The sequence below is a fragment of the Triticum aestivum genome, chromosome 1A (assembly GCF_018294505.1).
Source record: "Triticum aestivum cultivar Chinese Spring chromosome 1A, IWGSC CS RefSeq v2.1, whole genome shotgun sequence".
Classification (NCBI taxonomy): Eukaryota; Viridiplantae; Streptophyta; class Magnoliopsida; order Poales; family Poaceae; genus Triticum; species Triticum aestivum.
In genome coordinates this window covers 98,066,877-98,087,365 of record NC_057794.1, presented here as the reverse complement: position 1 = coordinate 98,087,365, position 20,489 = coordinate 98,066,877, and the positions used below count along the sequence as shown (strand labels likewise).

General features: G+C 42.9%; 1 protein-coding gene and 1 long non-coding RNA gene across 4 annotated transcripts; one reads left to right on the top strand and one right to left on the bottom strand.

Moving 5' to 3' along the window:
- The first annotated feature begins 1,054 nt into the window (after window positions 1-1,054).
- On the top strand, window positions 1,055-6,379 carry LOC123038203 (tubulin gamma-2 chain). The gene is made up of 12 exons (XM_044462099.1): window positions 1,055-1,446; window positions 2,261-2,461; window positions 2,638-2,749; window positions 2,951-3,351; window positions 3,531-3,584; window positions 3,667-3,771; window positions 4,499-4,573; window positions 4,645-4,689; window positions 4,799-4,927; window positions 5,265-5,369; window positions 5,443-5,504; window positions 5,977-6,379. The coding sequence occupies exons 1-11, from the start codon at window positions 1,318-1,320 to the stop codon at window positions 5,494-5,496; spliced, it is 1,410 nt and encodes a 469-aa protein (XP_044318034.1). The 5' UTR covers window positions 1,055-1,317; the 3' UTR covers window positions 5,497-5,504; window positions 5,977-6,379.
- A 9,347-nt stretch (window positions 6,380-15,726) lies between these two features.
- Window positions 15,727-18,900, bottom strand: LOC123192000 (uncharacterized). 3 transcript variants are annotated; one of them, XR_006496814.1, is made up of 6 exons: window positions 18,635-18,900; window positions 18,268-18,521; window positions 17,549-17,813; window positions 16,746-17,436; window positions 16,135-16,592; window positions 15,727-16,035 (listed from the first exon to the last, which is right to left on the bottom strand). It is a non-coding gene; the product is annotated as an uncharacterized lncRNA (long non-coding RNA). The 3 variants fall into 3 exon arrangements; XR_006496813.1 differs by having other exon boundaries at window positions 17,549-18,521; XR_006417805.1 differs by lacking the exon at window positions 17,549-17,813.
- Window positions 18,901-20,489: the final 1,589 nt, after the last annotated feature.

Genomic DNA, 20,489 nt, shown 5'->3' with positions numbered 1-20,489 from the left:
GGCTCAACTTTGTACTATAGTACTCTCTCCGTTTCAAAATAGATGACCCAACTTTGTACTAAAGTTAGTATGAAGTTGAGTCTAAAGTTAGTATGAAGTTGAGTCATCTATGTTGAAACGGAGGAAGTACGAAGTTGAGGTTAAGACCCTTATTTTGGGACGGAGGGAGATTACTAATATTTGCTTTAAAAAAGACACCGTAAGCTGTCCCTAATTGATTTACTTGCGAAAATATATATTTACCTTAAATTAAAATGACAAGCAAGATAAATGTCATTACACCAAGAAAAGAGGTTATAAAAACACAAAAGAGGCTTTTGTAAGTATCGTCCATTCCTCAATAGAAGTTTCTACATGATAGAGTGTTATAGGACAAAAATAAAAGGAGGCAATGCAATCATTTATCCCAACAATTTGACCATTTTCTCCTGATCTATTTTGAGCTTAGCCGGCTAAGTTTTTCTTAAACATAGTCTACCTCAGTCTCAAATGTCGTTGAACTGTGAGGCAGAGCTGCTAATTACACGACAACAATAACATTGGCACAGCCTACGAATGAGACCTCGCCAAAGTGCTTGTGGTAACCATGCTAAACAAAACGACGACATGAGGACAACAAAACATTGGTGGCTGAGGAATGAGACTTCGTCGATGTAGCAGGTAGGTGTTAAGGCTAGTAGGCCACCGGTGGCAGAGAATGAACTCTCGCCCCCGAGATTAGGGGGGTGAGCACTGCGCTGATATGATCGACAATGGCAGGGGCTTGATCAAGGTAAACGGTAATGCCATGTGGTATGAATGCTTCTGGCGGACAAAGAAGACCACCGGTTGAGTGGGGTAGGAGGAAAATGATGACCATTGGATCCAGATCCAAAGGACCAGGAAAATCGACTTTGATTAATAATGAAGAAGAAAAAGGTATATGAATCGATATCCACCTTTTCCCATTATACTCTGGCGAAAAAATAGCACGAATCCGGCGCACCTGAAAATTCGAAATTTGCGCGCATTCTCGCATTTTGTTCCGCTTCCATCCCCCAAACGGCCAAACCCCGTCTCCCCTTCCTGTTTCTCCGTCTCGTCACCTCCCGCTTCCACCCCCACCACACCACGCTACACCGCTTCCCTCCAGCGACTCCACTCCACGGCACTCGCAGTTGGTGGACGGCTCAGCCAGCCCTTGCGCCCAAACGAAGCAACCCCAAAACCCTAGGCCACCGCGCCGCCGGCCGAGCCCCCCGCCCTCCCCCGTTGTCCCCGAGGCGGTAACCCTAGCCGCGGCATCGGCCGCCGCCGGAGCAGGAGGAGGACGACGAGATGCCGCGCGAGATCATCACGATACAGGTGGGGCAATGCGGGAACCAGATCGGGATGGAGTTCTGGAAGCAGCTCTGCCTCGAGCACGGCATCGGCAAGGACGGCCTCCTCGAGGACTTCGCCACGCAGGTCCGCCCTCGCCGCACGCCTTCCCCTTATCCCCTCTCTCCCTCTTCGCCGCCCGACGCTATCGCTCGCTCGGTGGTGGCCGTTTTTCGGCCGCGGGTTTGCTGTGGTTCAGCGAGCGCCGCGGTGTGTTCGATCTGTTCCTCGTTGGGGCACGGTGTTTTAGTACATGAGTTTCAGGGTTTAGTGAAATGGCGCGTGGTTACGTTTCTCAACCTGGCAGGCCTGTAACTTAAATGCTACTTACTACTCTAATTTAACAATTTCACCCTAAAAGGCGAACCTTAATAGGTTTCAGTCAACACAATAGCTGCTGTTAGTTTTGATTTGTATTGTAACAGTCGTTTCTTCAGGGAGTTTTGTTATTCATGAACAAGGTACAGTGCCAAAATGCATGTTTATAGGCTTAAATACAGGGTATCTTCAGTTAGAAGAAAGTGATTTGGTACATATAAGTGTACATATAAGTCATACTAAACCCAACGGGTAGAGCATCTAAGAACCTTGCGAAATGCTTTGGTGAGAATGCGTCTTGATTATGCCAGAAAGTGAACCTTGTATCCGAGTATTTCGCTACTTATGTTTTTGTTTAAAATTAGTGGGTGCACCATCTGTTGTTTCCATTTATAGTGCCTATGCTGGTAGATGGGTTAGCACGAGGGTCATATAGACGCTTGATTATGCCAGAGTGAACCTGGTATCCAAGTACTTTTGTTTTTGTACAAAATCAATGGATGCATCATCTGTTGTTTCCATGTATCTTGCCTATGCTTGTAGCTGGGTTAAGATGAGAGTCATAGAGATGTTTTCTCTGCAGGGAGGAGACAGGAAAGATGTTTTTTTCTACCAGGCAGATGATCAGCACTACATACCCAGGGCTCTTCTTATGGATCTAGAACCAAGAGTGATCAATGGAATACAGAACAGCGAGTACAAGAACCTATTCAACCATGAGAATATATATTTGTCTGAGCATGGTGGTGGTGCCGGAAACAATTGGGCTAGTGGATATCATCAGGTGCGATTGCATCTCTGTGTCTTGGTTTTCATTCAGTAGACTTATAATTATTACTATAAGCTTACCAACAGTACATGTTTTCTATTGTGTCATGTCCATAAGCCAATTCTGCATTTTGCATTTCAGATACCAGTAGACCTTTTAGATTAATGCTTTATCCTATTCTTAAATTTTAGGGCGAACAAGTTGTTGATGATATCATGGACATGGTAGATCGAGAAGCAGATGGAAGTGATAGCCTTGAGGGTTTTGTTTTATGCCACTCCATTGCTGGTGGAACTGGTTCAGGTAACTGGCTCTCGTAGTTTGATTCCTCCCTTTTCACTTTATCATTCCTTCTTAGTTCTTTGTAATAGCTGTCCTTTTCACTTTATCATTCCTTCTTAGTTATTTGTTAATAGCTGTATTGCAAGAGTGTCTATCATGTTGTTCACTATGTACTAGTATTTTGTTTAATTGTCTAATGCAGTCCATGTTGCCCTTGTTCAGGTATGGGTTCTTATGTGCTGGAGACCCTAAATGATCGATACAGTAAGAAGCTTGTACAGACATATAGTGTCTTTCCAAACCAGATGGAAACGAGTGATGTTGTTGTCCAACCATACAACTCCCTTTTAACTCTGAAGCGGCTGACACTGAATGCTGACTGTGTGGTTGTTCTTGACAATACGGCTCTTAACAGAATTGCCGTTGAACGTCTTCATTTAGCAAATCCTACTTTTGCACAAACAAACTCTTTGGTTTCCACTGTTATGTCTGCAAGCACAACCACCTTGAGGTATCCTGGATATATGAATAATGATCTGGCTGGCCTTCTCGCCTCCTTGATTCCTACTCCAAGGTGCCATTTTCTTATGACAGGTTATACTCCATTGACCGTCGAACGACAGGTAACTTTGCTTCCCCAGTTGTTACATTTTGAATTTACGTCTTCTGTACTTATTAACTTTCTAGTTGCATTGGCTGAAATTTAGGGCCAGTGTTTTTGTGTCAGACTTGCTACATTTTTGTTTTCCGCTTTTTTTGGTGACAAATGCTTGACCTGATTTGAGGATGTGTGCCACCGCAGGTTAACATGATACGCAAGACGACGGTATTAGATGTTATGAGACGACTTCTGCAGGTAATGTTACCCCTGCCCCAGGTTGCTTTCTAATCTCCTTTGTCTTCATGAGTTTGAACCTTTTATCTATTCTATCTTGCAGACAAAGAACATAATGGTGTCATCTTACGCACGTACCAAGGAAGCTAGTCAGGCTAAATACATCTCCATACTTAACATCATTCAAGGAGAGGTGGACCCAACACAGGTACAGTTCTGTTGAATAGATTTACTGGTGCCATGCTTATGTATACCAACTTTATTATGATATTGCCAATTGTGGCACTATGCATTCACATAAAACAGTCAAAAGGTAAAATTTTATGTCTTTGGCTTTGCACTGCACATTGCCTTATTCATAGGAAGCAAACCCTGTCTGTCCACTTCAATATCAGAAGTTCCTAAAAAACATGTAGCACCACTGGCGGAGCTATTTGTATTGCTGCAGGGACCATGGCCCCCCCAGCCTATGGATTTTTTGTGAAGAAGCTTTTTTTTGGTTATACAAATTGAGAGAAATACAGTTTTTGGCCCCTCCAGAAAATTATAATTCACCATTGGCCCCCTCAACCATTCCTCGCTAGCTCCGCCACTTAGCACTGTAGTTTTTCATCATGACGTTGAGCCATAATAACAATTATATTTACTTTTCCCTCAGAGGCTCTTGTTTATCCTGCAAGAGGTGAAAATAACACGTACTCCCTCTGTAAAGAAATATAAGAGTGTTTAGATCACTAAAGTAGTAATCTAAACGCTTTTATATTTCTTTACAGAGGGAGTACATGCATTTCATTTTGTAAATATATTGATGTACATATTACATACTAGGTATTTATTGCTCAGTAGCAATTAACTGGAGCTTAATGATGGTTTTTATGTATCCTGTTGATTTATCTATTCTTCGGTGCTTAACTTTGGTCATCTCATGTATGTAGGTCCATGAGAGCCTACAAAGGATACGTGAAAGGAAGCTTGTTAACTTCGTAGAGTGGGGACCTGCAAGCATTCAGGTGAGCACCCAACTAGAGTAAATTTCAGTTTAGCTTCTTGACACTTTAATTTATGAGCACCTCAATTGCAGGTTGCATTGTCAAGGAAATCACCATATGTTCAAACCACCCACAGGGTAAAGTGATCTTTCTTTCTTGTGATGAACTGCAAAAATGTCTTACATTTGGGAGCAGAGGGTGCATTTTTTTAATGCTATCATTCTAATAAACAATGTTTTGCCACAGGTTAGTGGTTTGATGTTAGCAAATCATACTAGCATCCGTCACTTATTCAGCAAATGTCTGGGGCAGTATGAAAAGCTGAGGAAAAAGCAAGCCTTTCTTGACAACTACAGGAAGTTCCCGATGTTTGCGGTAAGAACACTATATTTCTTCATAGTTTTCTTAGTTGTTTAGAATTTGTTTGCTTTTAAATTAGTATGAATGTTATAAGGCTTGTGGAATTTATGAATGCTTTGCACCTGAAACTCTTGATGTTATTGTTCAAGATCAAAAGCCTGTTTGATAACACAGAACAAAGACACTTTGGTAGCTGTTTTATGTAATGCTGACTGGAAATCGAAGCTATATTATTTTCCTCCAGTAACATAACCACCCATGTGATTTTCTTAGGACATACCCTGGAGTACCACATATTATTGTGGGAAGCTTATCCTTATATGCTGATCATCTGTCTGGCCACAATATGCAGGACAATGATCTCTCTGAATTCGATGAATCTCGAGAAATTATAGAGGGCCTGGTTGATGAATACAAGGCTTGCGAATCACCTGACTACATCAAATGGGGGATGGAGGTACTCTCAAACTCCATTTTATATAATGTGTGTTCCATGATATGAGATGACGAGCTTTATGTAATGAAAACAGGACCTTGGAGATGCAAATGTTGCGGCCGCACTTCAGTCGAAGTTAGTTGTGTAAATACCAAGGTAATGTCTCAAAACTGGGCACTGCAAAGCCCTAATGTAGTTTGATGAAAAGTTGGATGATTGTTCTCACATGGCCTTGTTGAACAATTCCTACATTATTCGCAATCTCCTTTTATTTGGTAGAACGTCGTCGTCTGGAAATAGATCTACTCCGATCGTTGGCAGTTGCATTACTAAATCCTTTAACCGTAGTAATCTTTAACCATTTATTTATGTTTATATTCGTGTAAATAACAAAAGATGCACCTCTTTAAGTCATGACTTCTAAGATCCTCTTTTGTGAAGTTTTATAAGGTTACCTTTCAGTATTGAATAACTCCAGAAATTTTCCAATTACCAAAAGCAGCTAGGTGGCTAGTGTAGTAACACATTGGTCTATGATGAGTGAATCAAGGTTCATACTTGGAGTAGTTTTTATGTTTGACATTTGCTGCAGAAGTTTACTTGACTGAAAAGAGTTTTCTACACGCAGGTCTTGCTGGTTATACAATGATGCGGCTGTAGCTGTCAGATGGACATCAGTCTGCTCAAGCTCAATCCCACCCCAACGTAGTGCTAGTGTGGTACGGAATTGGTTGACGCGGTTATCTGCTTTCTTAGACTTTTGCCTTTCTCCGTTAGTTCAGTGTGCCATGTATATTTCGGGATCCACTGCAACCAGATCTTTATGCTGTTTTGTTTTGCGTGTACAATCTGTAGTGATGATGCTTTTGGTGCTGTGTGAGGTTTACAGGTTTTCTGCCAAGTTATTATTGCGCCAACCTTCTTTGCTGGCGACATAACAGTTGCCAGAAATGTAATCTAGTCAGTTTGACAGTTTGTATAAACGGCGCATGTTGTACTTTTAAACCTGTGCTATTTGCGGTTTCGTTTCTTCTGCTCGTCTCCTAGGCAGCTTGTGTATCTTGTCACAGTTTGATTCGTTTTCTGTCATACTATCGTCGATTGTGCGCCAGCTCTCACTCTTGCAGCTTCATTCTTCGATAGCTCACCTCAGTCTCTTATGGCGGGTCTATTGTGGTAATTTTGTACTGTATTCCCTATGTCTCATAATGTAAGACATTTTGCAAGTTAACATAGCTTGTGCAAATGTCTTACATTATGAGACTGAGGGAGTATGTACTGTAGAAAACATGAACAATTTCAACGGCTAATGCAATACACATGTCGTTTATAAATAGAAGTCTTTATAGATGTAGTTTAAAGTGTAGATTCACTTATTTTGCTTCGTATGTACTCCCCCGTTCCTAAATATAAGTCTTTGTAGAGATTTCACTAGGTGGACTACATACGGAGCAAAATGAATGAATTTAAACTTAAAATGCATCTATATACATCCGTACGTGGTTTATAATGTAATCTCTACAAAGACTTACATTTAGGAAACGGAGGGAGTAGTTTATATTGTAATCTCTAGAATTTATATTTAGGAATGGAGGGAGTAATATTGTTTTCTATACTGATCTCTATCTTCTGTCCTCCATCAGATGTGAGCCGTTCCTCATGTTCTAGCCACAAACAAACCAAGCTCACCACATAGAAAGAGAGGCACGTGGTCTTCTACATACCCTACTTTACTCCCTGTGCTGTACCTGAAGACATATGCCGACTTGTTCACGGCAGCATGCATGCGGCAACCGTTAGCACAAACTAGCCAGGTGTTAATAATTGGTTTAGCTGAGTTAGGTTCACCTAGCTATCTCTAGGATCGTAATAATAGGTCAAACGAGGTAACTTCAACAGATTGTGTAGTTTTACCAAAGCAAAGGAAAAACTTTAGTTTTCAGAAACTGTGGTGTTCATTGCCCAAGCATTAGAATACCATAGTTTTGGATTACTATGTGATAAGGACATCAATACCATTGTTACACCCACAGCCCCTACTGTTACATATACTGGACCAATTACTAGAGCTCGCGCACGCCAATTAAATTACCAGGTACTTTCGTTTCTTGGTAATGATTCTAATGTTCATGAGATTATGATGATGCCTAAATTGAATACATTTGTTTTGCTTACAAATGAAGGGCCTAGCTTGGAGAAGGATGAACATTGGAGCAAGAACACGCATGGAGTTGATGGCATGCGCAAGGGGATCAAGAACGGAGTTACAAGTGATAATTTCAGGACTTTGAAGCCGCCATAAGGAGTGCATGAAGCCTTGGACGAAATATTCAAGATGCCACTTCATAATATTCGTCCATAGGCTATTCTAGGTGCTGCGTCACCTTATTAATGGGCCAGGCCCATGTAATTTCGAAATACTTAAGTATAGGCTATTTTTAGAGTCCGTATGTGTGGGGAAACAAGAGTTAGGGTTGGTTTCGGACCCCACCCTCAAGGGCCACGAAATTCCCCCCTCTTCCTTCATATATACAACCCTTAGGGTGTCGTTTAGACTTGGGGTTTTGTTTAGATTAAAAGTTCGCCATAGTTGCAACTTCGCGTACTTCGTTTGTGTCCAACGACCAAACCAAGACGTCACAGAACCCCACCTTGATCAATAAAGCTTTCATCTTATATTCGCAATATCCCGATTGCAATCTCAGTTTCTTGCTTGTTCTTCGTTTGCTCGCAGGAAACAGACCCTCGTGGTCAGGTTGATCGTGCTCCGGCGTGGTCAATAACCCTCGGAAGTTGGTTTAGCGATTGCTAAGGCGCGACGTCTCGCACGTTCGTAGTCGGATCGTCAAGGTCGACTCCCACAGAAAACGATAGCCACCATCTCATCGAAACATCGGGACACCTTAGCCTCTATCAAGTGGTATCAGATTTCCAGGTTGCTCGGTGAGATTTTATAGTTTTTCGTAGATTAGATCGAGTCTGTTCTTCATACCTACAGTCCACGAAAAAGCCAGAAAAAAAATTAGGGTTAGTTCATCATATCCGAACCAATCTGAGCCTTTGCATAATCTTTTTAGGGTTTTTGCTTTGTTGAATTTGCGGTTGCATCGTCGTGTCAAGTTGCTGGTCTTAGAGTCTAGTCTTTTAGAGTTTCGAATTCTGGTCATAAGTTGTCACGCCGCCGCCGCACCATTATCATCGCCCATCTACCACTTTTGCTTATCCGCCACCGCTCTGAATCCATATCCATATACCACCACCAATCCGTATCCATATACCACCACCAATCTGAATCCATATCCGAGTTCTTCTCATATTAGGTTTGTTCTTGAGATCAATCTAAATTCTGATTCGTGTTCCCTTGTCTGCGTAGGTCTCGAAAAAAAAAGCGAAAAAAAGAGTTCCGGAGTGTGCTTTTTCCTTATTTACGTGCAGCGCCGTGATTTTGTTAGTGTTCTAGGCTCGCGTCTCTAGCACGGTCTAGCCTAGGACCAGCACAGTACCGTCGTTGAGCGTTTATTCAACTTTGCATCTCTGAATTGATTATTGCTGACCCTTTTTGCTACCATACTATAAGCCTTCCCAGCTCCACATACATCTACGTCGTGCATTTGACTCTCCCTGGTAATCGCTCTATCAAAGCTTTTGAGAGTTTTGACTACAACGGTTGCCGATCACCGCCTGCTGCTGGGTAAGAACTGGTAAGAATTTGAGATTTGCTTGACGGATTTGTGACAACCGCCACCACCACCACCTATTAGTAGTCTGTAGGATCATATTCTTGTGTGTTTCTATTGCTGCTAACCATGCCAGGATCACAAGCCGACGAGAATGACTGGGAGAACTTGACGAACAAGGAGCTTCATGATACGTTTCAGCAAATGATGAGTGGACAGGTGCACGATGTGATAAACAGATTTGAAGAGGCCATGGAGAAGATAGATGGCATGGAGAAGACGTTTGGAACAAAGCTCGATAACAAGTTTGCTGAATTGCTTTCGCGTTTTCCACCACCACCACCGGCTGCTCCTGTCGCACCTCTGCAACAACAGCAACAACATCGACTACCTCCACGTCGGGAAACAGCCCTCCGCCGAGCGAGCCGTGTCCCTCTTCAGTCGGGCCAAACTGCTGGTGCTGCTGTTGATACTTCTGTGGCTCCTACTGCTGATGTGGAGGAGGATGATTATGTGGGAGATTATGAGGATGAGGTTGATCAAAATCAGAACTACGTGCCACCACCAGCACAACAACCACCAGGTCGTCCACATGCAAATAATGGCAATGGTAGGGCTCACCCTCAGGTACGAGATCATGACCATCTCCCTATACTAAAATTGAATATTCCACCATTTGAGGGTAGATATGTTCCTGATATATATCTTACTTGGGAGTTAGAAACTGAACAACGATTTACATATTTACAATATCCCGAGGAGAGACGTGTTCCTACTGCTGTTTGTGCATTCACTAGTTTTGCATGTGTTTGGTGGTCTGAGCATTGTAGATTATATCCTATTCCGGCTACTTGGGCTGCTTTGAAAACTGCTATGCGTACTCGTTGGGTTTCACCATATTATCAATATGAATTACTTCAAAAATTGCAGCGCTTAAGACAGGGAAAAAATTCTGTAGAAGAATATTATCAGGAATTACAAACTGGCATGATTAGATGTGGTATTGTTGAGGAGAATGAAGCTATGCTTGCACGTTTTATGGGTGGATTAAATAGAGAGATTCAGACGATTCTAGAGTATAAGGAGTATACTAATATCACTCGTTTATTCCATCTTGCTTGTAAAGCTGAACGTGAAGTGCAGGATCGACAGGCATTGGCGCGGACTAACTTTTCTGCAGGTCGACCTTCATCATGGACACCACGTGCATCATCTACTTCCACACGTTCTGCTACACCGGCGCCTCCGTCGGCTGCCACCTCCAACCGTGATACAATAAAGCAGGCACAATCACCACTATCTGCCAAGAGCACACCTTCTGGGCCTGCAAAGAGCTCTTCTTCATCCATGGCATCAACAGGGCAAACACATGATATTATTTGTCGATGTTGCAAGGGTGGAGGTCATTATGCGAGAGAATGCCCATCTAAGCGTGTGATGATTGTTACTGAGGATGGTGGGTATGAGTCCGCTAGTGACTATGATGAAGAGACCTTGGCTCTTATTACACGTGAAGAACACGGTGGAGACGATTCTGATCATGAGACACAATACATGGCTCCTGAAGATGCTGACAGGTATGAATGTTTAGTTGCTCAACGTGTTTTGAGTGTGCAGGTTACACAAACTGAGCAAAATCAGAGGCATAATTTGTTCCATACAAAGGGAGTTGTGAAGGAACGTTCTGTTCGCGTGATCATAGATGGAGGGAGCTGCAATAACTTGGCTAGCATGGAGATGGTGGAGAAGCTATCTCTCACCACAAGACCACATCCACATCCTTACTACATCCAATGGTTTAACAACAGCGGCAAGGTTAAGGTAACACGTACTGTTCGTGTGCATTTTAGTATCTCTACATATGCTGATTATGTTGATTGTGATGTGGTACCTATGCAAGCATGTTCCTTATTACTTGGTAGACCATGGCAATTTGATAAAAATTCTGTACACCTTGGTAGAAACAATCAGTATACTCTTGTTCATAACGATAAAAATATTACTTTGCTTCCTATGACTCCTGATTCCATTTTGAAAGATGATATTAATAGAGCTAATAAAGCAAAACAGGAGCCAAATAAGAGTGAAAATCAGATTGTGGCAAAAGAATTTGAGCACCAAATGAAGCCTAATAATAAACCATGTACTGTTGTTTCTGAAATTAAATTGAAAAGTGCATGTTTACTTGCCATCAAATCTGATATTGATGAGCTATATTTTAGCAAATCTGTTTGCTATGCTTTTGTGTGCAAAGAGGCATTATTTTCATTTGAGGACGTGCCTTCCTCTTTGCCCCCTGCTGTCACTAACATTTTGCAGGAGTTCGCTGACGTCTTTCCACAAGACGTGCCACCGGGATTACCACCTATTCGAGGGATTGAGCATTAAATTGACTTAATTCCCGGTGCTTCGCTACCCAACCGTGCACCATACCGTACCAATCCAGAGGAGACGAAGGAGATTATGCGTCAAGTACAAGAACTGCTCGACAAAGGTTATATACGCGAATCCCTTAGTCCTTGTGCTGTTCCTATCATTTTAGTGCCGAAAAAGGATGGTACGTCGCGTATGTGCGTTGATTGTAGAGGCATTAATAATATTACTATTCGTTATCGTCATCCTATTCCTAGGCTAGATGATATGCTTGATGAATTGAGTGGCTCTACAATATTCTCCAAAGTTGATTTGCGTAGTGGATACCATCAAATTCGTATGAAATTGGGTGATGAATGGAAAACAGCATTTAAAACTAAGTTTGGATTATATGAGTGGTTAGTCATGCCTTTTGGGTTAACTAATGCACCTAGTACTTTCATGAGGTTAATGAACGAAGTTTTACGTGCTTTCATTGGACGATTTGTGGTAGTTTACTTTGATGACATATTGATTTATAGCAAATCTTTGGAGGAACATTTGGAACATTTACATACTGTTTTTATTGCTCTACGTGATGCATGTTTGTTTGGAAACCTTGGAAAGTGCACCTTTTGCACCGACCGAGTATCTTTTTTTGGTTATGTTGTTACTCCATAGGGAATTGAAGTTGATAAAGCCAAGATTGAAGCTATTGAGAGTTGGCCGCAGCCCAAAACGGTCACACAAGTGAGGAGATTCCTTGGCCTCGCTGGTTTCTATAGGCGTTTTGTGAGAGATTTCAGCACCATTGCTGCACCTCTCAACGAGCTTACAAAGAAGGATGTGCCTTTTGTTTGGGGTACCGCACAGGAAGAAGCCTTCACGGTATTGAAAGATAAGTTGACACATGCTCCTTTACTCCAACTTCCTAATTTCAATAAGACTTTTGAGTTTGAATATGATGCTAGTGGAATTGGATTAGGAGGTGTGTTATTACAAGATGGAAAACCTGTTGCATACTTTTCTGAAAAATTGAGTGGGCCTAGTCTGAACTATTCTACTTATGATAAAGAATTATATGCTCTTGTTCGGACCTTAGAAACATGGCAACATTATTTATGGCCCAACGAATTTATTATACATTCTGATCATGAATCTTTAAAACACATTAAAAGTCAAGCAAAACTGAACCGTAGACATGCTAAATGGGTTGAATTCATTGAGACTTTCTCTTGTGTCATTAAACACAAGAAGGGTAAAGAAAATGTTATTGCTGATGCCTTGTCTCGTTGTTATACTATGCTTTCATAACTTGACTTTAAAATATTTGGTTTGGAGACCATCAAAGATCAATATGTTCATGATGCTAAATTTAAAGATGTATTGCAAAATTGTAAGGAAGGGAGAACTTGGAACAAGTTCGTTCTTAACGATGGATTTGTGTTTCGTGCTAACAAGCTATGCATTCCAGCTAGCTCCGTTCATCTTTTGTTGTTGTAGGAGGCGCATGGAGGAGGATTAATGGGACACTTTGGCGTCAAGAATATGGAGGATATACTTGCTACACATTTCTTTTGGCCAAAGATGAGACGGGATGTTGAGCGTTTTGTTGCTCGCTGCACTACATGTCAAAGAGCTAAGTCACGACTCAATCCTCATGGTTTATATATGCCTTTGCCTGTACCTAGTGTTCCTTGGGAGGATATATCTATGGACTTTGTTTTAGGTTTACCTCGAACAAAGAAGGGGAGGGATAGCATATTTGTTGTCGTGGATAGGTTCTCGAAAATGGCACACTTTATACCATGTCATAAAAGCGATGATGCTGTTAATGTTGCTGATTTGTTCTTTCGTGAAATTATTCGCTTACATGGTGTGCCAAATACTATTGTTTCAGATCGTGATACTAAATTTCTTAGCCACTTTTGGAGATGTTTATGGGCTAAGTTGGGGACTAAGCTGCTTTTTAGTACTACTTGTCACCCCCAAACTGATGGACAAACTGAAGTAGTCAATAGAACATTGTTTACTATGCTTAGGGCTGTTTTGAAGAATAACAAGAAAATGTGGGAAGAATGCTTGCCTCATATTGAATTTGCTTATAATCATTCATTGCATTCTACTACTAAGATGTGCCCTTTTGAAATTGTGTATGGTTTCCTACCTCGTGCACCTATTGATTTGTTGCCTCTTCCATCTTCAGAGAAGGTTAATTTTGATGCTAAAGAATGTTCTGAATTGATTTTAAAAATGCATGAGTTAACTAAGGAAAACATTGAGCGTATGAATGCTAAATATAAACTTGCTGGAGATAAGGGTAGAAAACATGTTGTGTTTGCGCCTGGAGATCTTGTTTGGTTACATTTGCGTAAAGATAGATTTCCTAATCTGCGCAAATCAAAGCTAATGCCACATGTTGATGGTCCTTTTAAGGTGTTAGAGAAAATAAATGATAATGTATATAAACTTGAGCTACCTGTAGATTTTGGGGTTAGTCCCACTTTTAACATTGCAGATTTGAAGCCTTATCTGGGTGAGGAAGATGCGCTTCCGTCGAGGACGACTTCATTTCAAGAAGGGGAGGATGATGAGGACATCAATACCATTGTTACACCCACAGCCCCTACTGTTACATATACTGGACCAATTACTAGAGCTCGCGCACGCCAATTAAATTACCAGATACTTTCGTTTCTTGGTAATGATTCTAATGTTCATGAGATTATGATGCTGCCTAAATTGGATACATTTATTTTGCTTACAAATGAAGGGCCTAGCTTGGAGAAGGATGAACATTGGAGCAAGAACACGCATGGAGTTGATGGCATGCGCAAGGGGATCAAGAACGGAGTTACAAGTGATGATTTCAGGACTTTGAAGCCGCCATAAGGAGTGCATGAAGCCTTGGACGAAATATACAAGATGCCACTTCATAATATTCGTCCATAGCCTATTCTAGGTGCTGCGTCACCTTATTAATGGGCCAGGCCCATGTAATTTCGAAATACTTAAGTATAGGCTATTTTTAGAGTTCGTATGTGTGGGGAAATAAGAGTTAGGGTTGGTTTCGGACCCCACCCTCAAGGGACACGAAATTCTCCCCTCTTCCTCCATATATACAACCCTTAGAGCGTAGTTTAGACTTGGGGTTTTGTTTAGATTAAAAGTTCGCCATAGCTGCAACTTCGCGTACTTCGTTTGTGTCCAACGACCAGACCAAGACGTCACAGAACCCCACCTTGATCAATAAAGCTTTCATCTTATATTCGCAATATCCCAATTGCAATCTCAGTTTCTTGCTTGTTCTTCGTTTGCTCGCAGAAAACAGACCCTCGTGGTCAGGTTGATCGTGCTCCGGCGTGGTCAATAATCCTCGAAAGTTGGTTTAGCGATTGCTAAGGCGCGACGTCTCGCACGTTCGTAGTCGGATCGTCAAGGTCGACTCCCACAGAAAACGATAGCCACCATCTCATTGAAACATCGGGACACCTTAGCCTCTATCACTATGCTTTTAGAAATAATGTGCTTTCAAAATAGGCCTAAAATGTGTTTTATATTTGTGAACTGAGGGAGTAAGAAGCAGCCGCATTTTCGAAAATCTACTTCTGAGCTCGGGCTCAGATGATCCCACAATCCACACCGATGGTTTGCATCAAGATTTGTGCGTCTTTCTGTATTTTTCGGTTGTATATCTCGTTCTGTGGCGCGGTGGACTGGAGCATTTATTGTTACGCAGGGTTTCAACACCGTCGCGGGACAGATAGAGGATGGATGGCTCGTCATCTTATCCGAGCTAACGTCGTCGCGGGACATGTCTATGAAGGATGGCTCGGCACCTTTTCCTGAGCCACATGGCGCTTTTATTCCGCAGTGACTAACTGGGTTTGAAATTTGAATCGTCAAGTTGCGTGGGGCAACAACCACGCGGTCGATGCACACATGCTGTCCAAGTGTTGGTACGTCAGTCGCGAATACACCCAAGGCAGTAAAGCTTGAGCAAGGGAAAAAACAAACGCCTCAATTTGAAACCACGTTGTCGTTTTCCAGACAACACCAACTGGTCATTCAGTTCTACCCTCCCCTTCATCGCTCGTTGGTTGTATACGTTTTCAGTGACGACAAGGAATAGCAAGTTCAGATCATCCCTTCACAATTCAGAGAACCATAACCATAAACCACAACATCAGCAAGAAATAATGCTTACGAATTTGTTCACTCAAAGCTAATCAGTATCCGTGCTCACGGATACAAAAGATCAATTCAATGGGTGCAACCACTGTAACTTTAATTTTAGCATTCAAATTGTTCAGACATCCATAAAAATTATACATGGCCAAGGATAGACATGCTGTGAAATTTTCTTCAGTTATCAAATTGTGCAGACAACCATAAACATTTCAAGAACACAAATGGTTACAATTTCTTATCATATCATACAGCCAGGAGTAAAATTCAGTTTAGCTAACAAATTGTTCAGAAAAGCATATAACCTTACATGTGCTCAACGACACAACTCTGCGTCGTTTCAAATAAGGACAACAAAACTCTGCGGTTCCTTCTACCAGTAGGCGGCCAAATTTCTCAAACATATTCCTAGTATATATTTTGCTGCCATGGCGCTCTATCGCAAGGTTAGTCCGCCACACGACGCCGCCCTGCCAAAACAAAAACATTCACAGAGACAAAATCAGTTCATATGCACAAACTGTTAAAAATCAGGAATCTTAGTTTTTGAATGGCAGCAATGTATTTACAATCATTGTCCTCTTTTCCTCATAGCTTTCATCGCGCTTCCGGTCAAATTGAAGTCTCATGTATTGTCAGACGAAAACATGCATTGGGCTTGCAGGGGGCATGTCCGTCTTCAGCATGTGGTTTGCACTCTCACTCCTCTGTGTACTCGTCATTTTCGCACAAAACACACCTCTGAAATATGGTTTCGCCCATTTATGTCTTGTCTCATATATTTGGGTCATATAGTTATGCCCCCTCAAATTGTATTTATCAAGCAGCGCATCCCAGGCTGATTCAAATTCTTCCTCAGTTAGCATGTGGTTAACAACTTTGTGAAATTCAGCTTGAAAATCACATTTTTTTGTGTAAAGCCACCCCAGTGTTTCTTTCGCCTTTTTCAGAACATGCCACTTGCACAAACGGTGGACAGTGTTCGGATGAATTTTCTTGATTGCAACCTCCATAGCCCTGCATTGGTCTGACAAAAAATCATGTTTAATCAGAAACACAAATGATGACCTTTTTGCTTTCAGCTTTTTACTTTCGTAAATGATGTGACTGTCCTGTGCATTCGGAGGGGAACTCTTACAAATAAGGAACTGAAAGCACTTTTATGTGTTCAATCATTCACCTGTTAGTATTGTTTTAGGTGCAGGTCCGCCCATCATGCGAATGAATTCTGAAAACACCCATTCAAAGCTCTCTTCTTGCTCGTCACACATCAGCACGCCAGCTAGGATGATACTCTGGTAGTGATTGTTAACTCCGACAAATAAACATAATGGCATGTCGTACAAATTTGTCCTGTATGTGGTGTCGAATGTGACCACGTCGCCAAAGAACCTGTACTGCATCCGTCTGCTCCCATTAGCCCACATGAGATTCTTCACCTTGCTGTCTTTCTCGGCGAGCACCACATAGGAGAAACCAGGGTCACTCGACCAGATGTCGGCAAACACCTGCAGTGTCTTCCGTAATTCATCTTCAGCCTGTTCACGACTAATCTTCCCACAAATGTTCCTGAGTGTCCTTTTCGTGAAGGGCACCTTCTCAACTGAACCAAAGAAGATTCCAATTATGTTGTATACCTTGCCAAGGTTGATGTTGTTCTCCCTCAACTATCTTATCAAATCCTTGGTATACACATCTATGTGTTTATGAGACGGCCAATGCACTTTCTCTCCCATTGTAAGCGACATCGAATGATTGTGGCTCGCCCGGTGCTCTGTTATGTACCAACTGTTGTCTGATGCACATAGCAGCCTAATCAGAGCTGGGCACTTGCACCTGCAGGACCTGCTGTTTTCAGCGTCTGGTTTCCCCTGCATATCATACATCAATGGAAGTCAACAAAAAAAATGAGCAATTTGATCTGTACAACCAAATTCAGTACATGGGTCATTTCTTTTTATCTGAATCAAAATGCTCACTCACCGAACACCCACAAACTATCTCCTGCATGCTTTTTGTCCTCTCGGCATTGAGCCTGCTTTTTCCATATCTTATGCCAAACCCGATTTCCCACAAATACAAGTTATAGAAATCGTACGCCTCCCCTAGCGAGTCAAAACTAAGACCTAGCTCAGGTCGGACCACACTCTTGTCTGGTTGCTCATCATATTTACGTATTGACAACTCGAGGGCGCTCATCCTTGATGGACAGGGCACACGGTCCGGTGGCGCACTCCCCAAACGAAGCCTGTGGTGAGTTGCAAAATGCACAATTTAAATGTTCATTATATAGAAAACTAACCCAAATCTGATTACTACAAATTCTGGATTTTATTATATCACTGCTTTTTGACAGAATTCCTTCAAGAACATTTGTTCCAACCGCATTTATCCCCATACGGTCTTGCAAATAGAGGAATAGCATCTTCAATGGGCCATCATACTTTTCTGTTTTTGCAGAACCGCACAAACTAAATTCTGTACACACAGGAAAAACTATAAAAAACCATTTGAGAGTTGATAATCGTACCAGCAATTTTTCCAGTTCTAAGTTTTCTTGTTAGAGGTTTGGTGTAACCAGTACTTTCCCCCAAATGGAGAAACAAGCTTTTGTTCATGTGAACATTGAACCACAGATCAAACGTAGGTACTCTTGTAACAGCAAAAACAGAAACTAGAGATGGTTGTTCTCTGAGCTTCACCTCTTAGTCCAGCCGGGGCCTGTGGATTGACTCTGCCCGATGATTGGGCAGACCTCGTCGGAGATTCATCACGTCTACGGGGGGCACCTACTTCAGCGTCAGTTAGCACACCTCCGCACACCATCTCAGCTACCCCAGAATCAACGTCTGCCTGACCAATCTCCGGACTCGCAGCCCCCTTATCCAGAAGGTACATGAGCAAGACTGGATCCGGATGGTCAACATTATCTGCATACTCCTCCCGCACTGGGAACCTGCATAGAAAACGGCGAATCAGCCGCATGAAGATTTGCTCTCCAACGCAGATCAAGCTTATCGAATCTTTTCTAACAGGAGAAATTCGGCATAGATCTGGACTAGAACGAACCTGTCGACCACATCCAGTAGGAATTCCATTCCCTCAGTGTCCATCCGCAGCTAGGCCAACGGTGAAGCAAAAGCGACAGAACCCGCGCGGCACCACGCTAAAGCGGCCCCGGTGACCTCTCCTGCGTATTTGTCTTCGACGGCGGCGAGAGGCCTCTAGAATGAGCCGGAAGCGGCTCAGACAGCGAACCCTGTCCTGGATTCCTTATCTGTTCCAGGCCCAGACAAAAAAAGCTAAAGTCTTGTCCCACGGCCCACTCTGAAATGCACGGTCCTGGTCCACAGCCCATTCCGCTTAACCGCGACGCCAGTCTGGCAGCGACGGGCCAGCCCCACTTACGGGCTACTGTTTCATACCGTATTGGGTGTTTTCCTCCTTTTACCAACGCTCGCACAGGAGACGCCAGCTGGCTTTGTTCGAATCCCAAGTCTGGAACGGACGACGTAGATTATGGGTGCAGCTGAGCCTGAGCTCCAAATCGACGCACTCCCGCATTTTTCTTTTCCTGCAAAAAAATTATTGAACTTCAATGGCTAGAACGTCAATACTCAATGGTAAACCTTTCCACACGGCGCACCGGCCGAATCGTCGGGCCGGTCGCACCGCTCTCTTTCTCTCCATGTAGACCCACCACCGAACGACCATCTCCCGTATTACCTTATCTCTTCAGGGACAACACCATCCACTCATTCTTCGCTCGTGCATCTCTACCGCAACCTCCTCCGCTCGCCCCTTTTCTTCCTCTCTGTAGATGCTTGCGCCTCCCCCACCGGCGACCGGCTGTGCCGCCAGCCATGGCCACCGCGCCTCCCCTACCGTGGCTGCCCCCCCCCCCCAGCGACCAGCGCTGCAAACCAACACCCAACGGTGCTGCCGATGGCGGCGAGAAGTGATGGAGAGCCGCGGAGGCCGGCGTTGAGGCGTTGCAACCACGATGACAAGTGATGGAGATCCAACATTTTCTTTTCTTGGAAGCAGCCCCAATTTTTACTGTCAACGCCCTTGATTTTTGCTGGAACTAGTGTAAGATTTTGCTACAACCATGTTCTTTTTTTATGGAACCAACTCAAATTTTTGTTGCCATGTCATTTGCTTTTTGGTACAACCGGTTTTCAGTTTTGCTACCACCATCTTCAGTTCTTGCTGGAACCAATCAATTTTTTTGCTACCACCATGTTCGTTTCTTTTTCATGGAACCAACCCAAATTTTTGCTACCATGTCATTTGTTTTTGGTACAACCACTGTACATTTTTGCTACAACCAACCTCGGTTTTTGTTGGAACCAATCAAATATTTTGCTACCATGTTTTTGGGGGGAACCAGTGCATCAATTTCTTTGCTACCACCATTTGAGTTTTTGCTACATCCAACACGCATCAGTGTCATGTAATTTGCTGGAACCAGCAAACATTCTTGCTCAAAGCGGCATGATTTTTTGTTGGAACCGGTATTTCTTTTTGCTGGAACTAGCTATTTTTTTTTGCTACAAATCTACTACCGAAGTTTGTGTGTGTTGAGATTTTTGCTGGAACCATCATTATTTTTTGCTGGAACTGGCAAATCTTTTTGCTTCAACCCAATACTGGAGGTTTTTGTTGCTTTTTTTGCTAGACATGGCGGTGCAAGTTGACAAGCGGCGAGCCAGAGATGGGGACGCCGGGGATGCTCCAACCATGATGACAGCACGTTGGAACCCTCCTGTGTTCGAGTTGCAACCATGACGAGTAGAGGCAGCCAAGGCAAGTGCCAGACACGACTGTCAGGCAAGCGGCAGGTGAGCACGGGTGACGGGCGCGGTGTCGCGGTGGCAAGCAAGATAGCAGGCGGCCCACGAGCGCACAGATCTGGCATGTG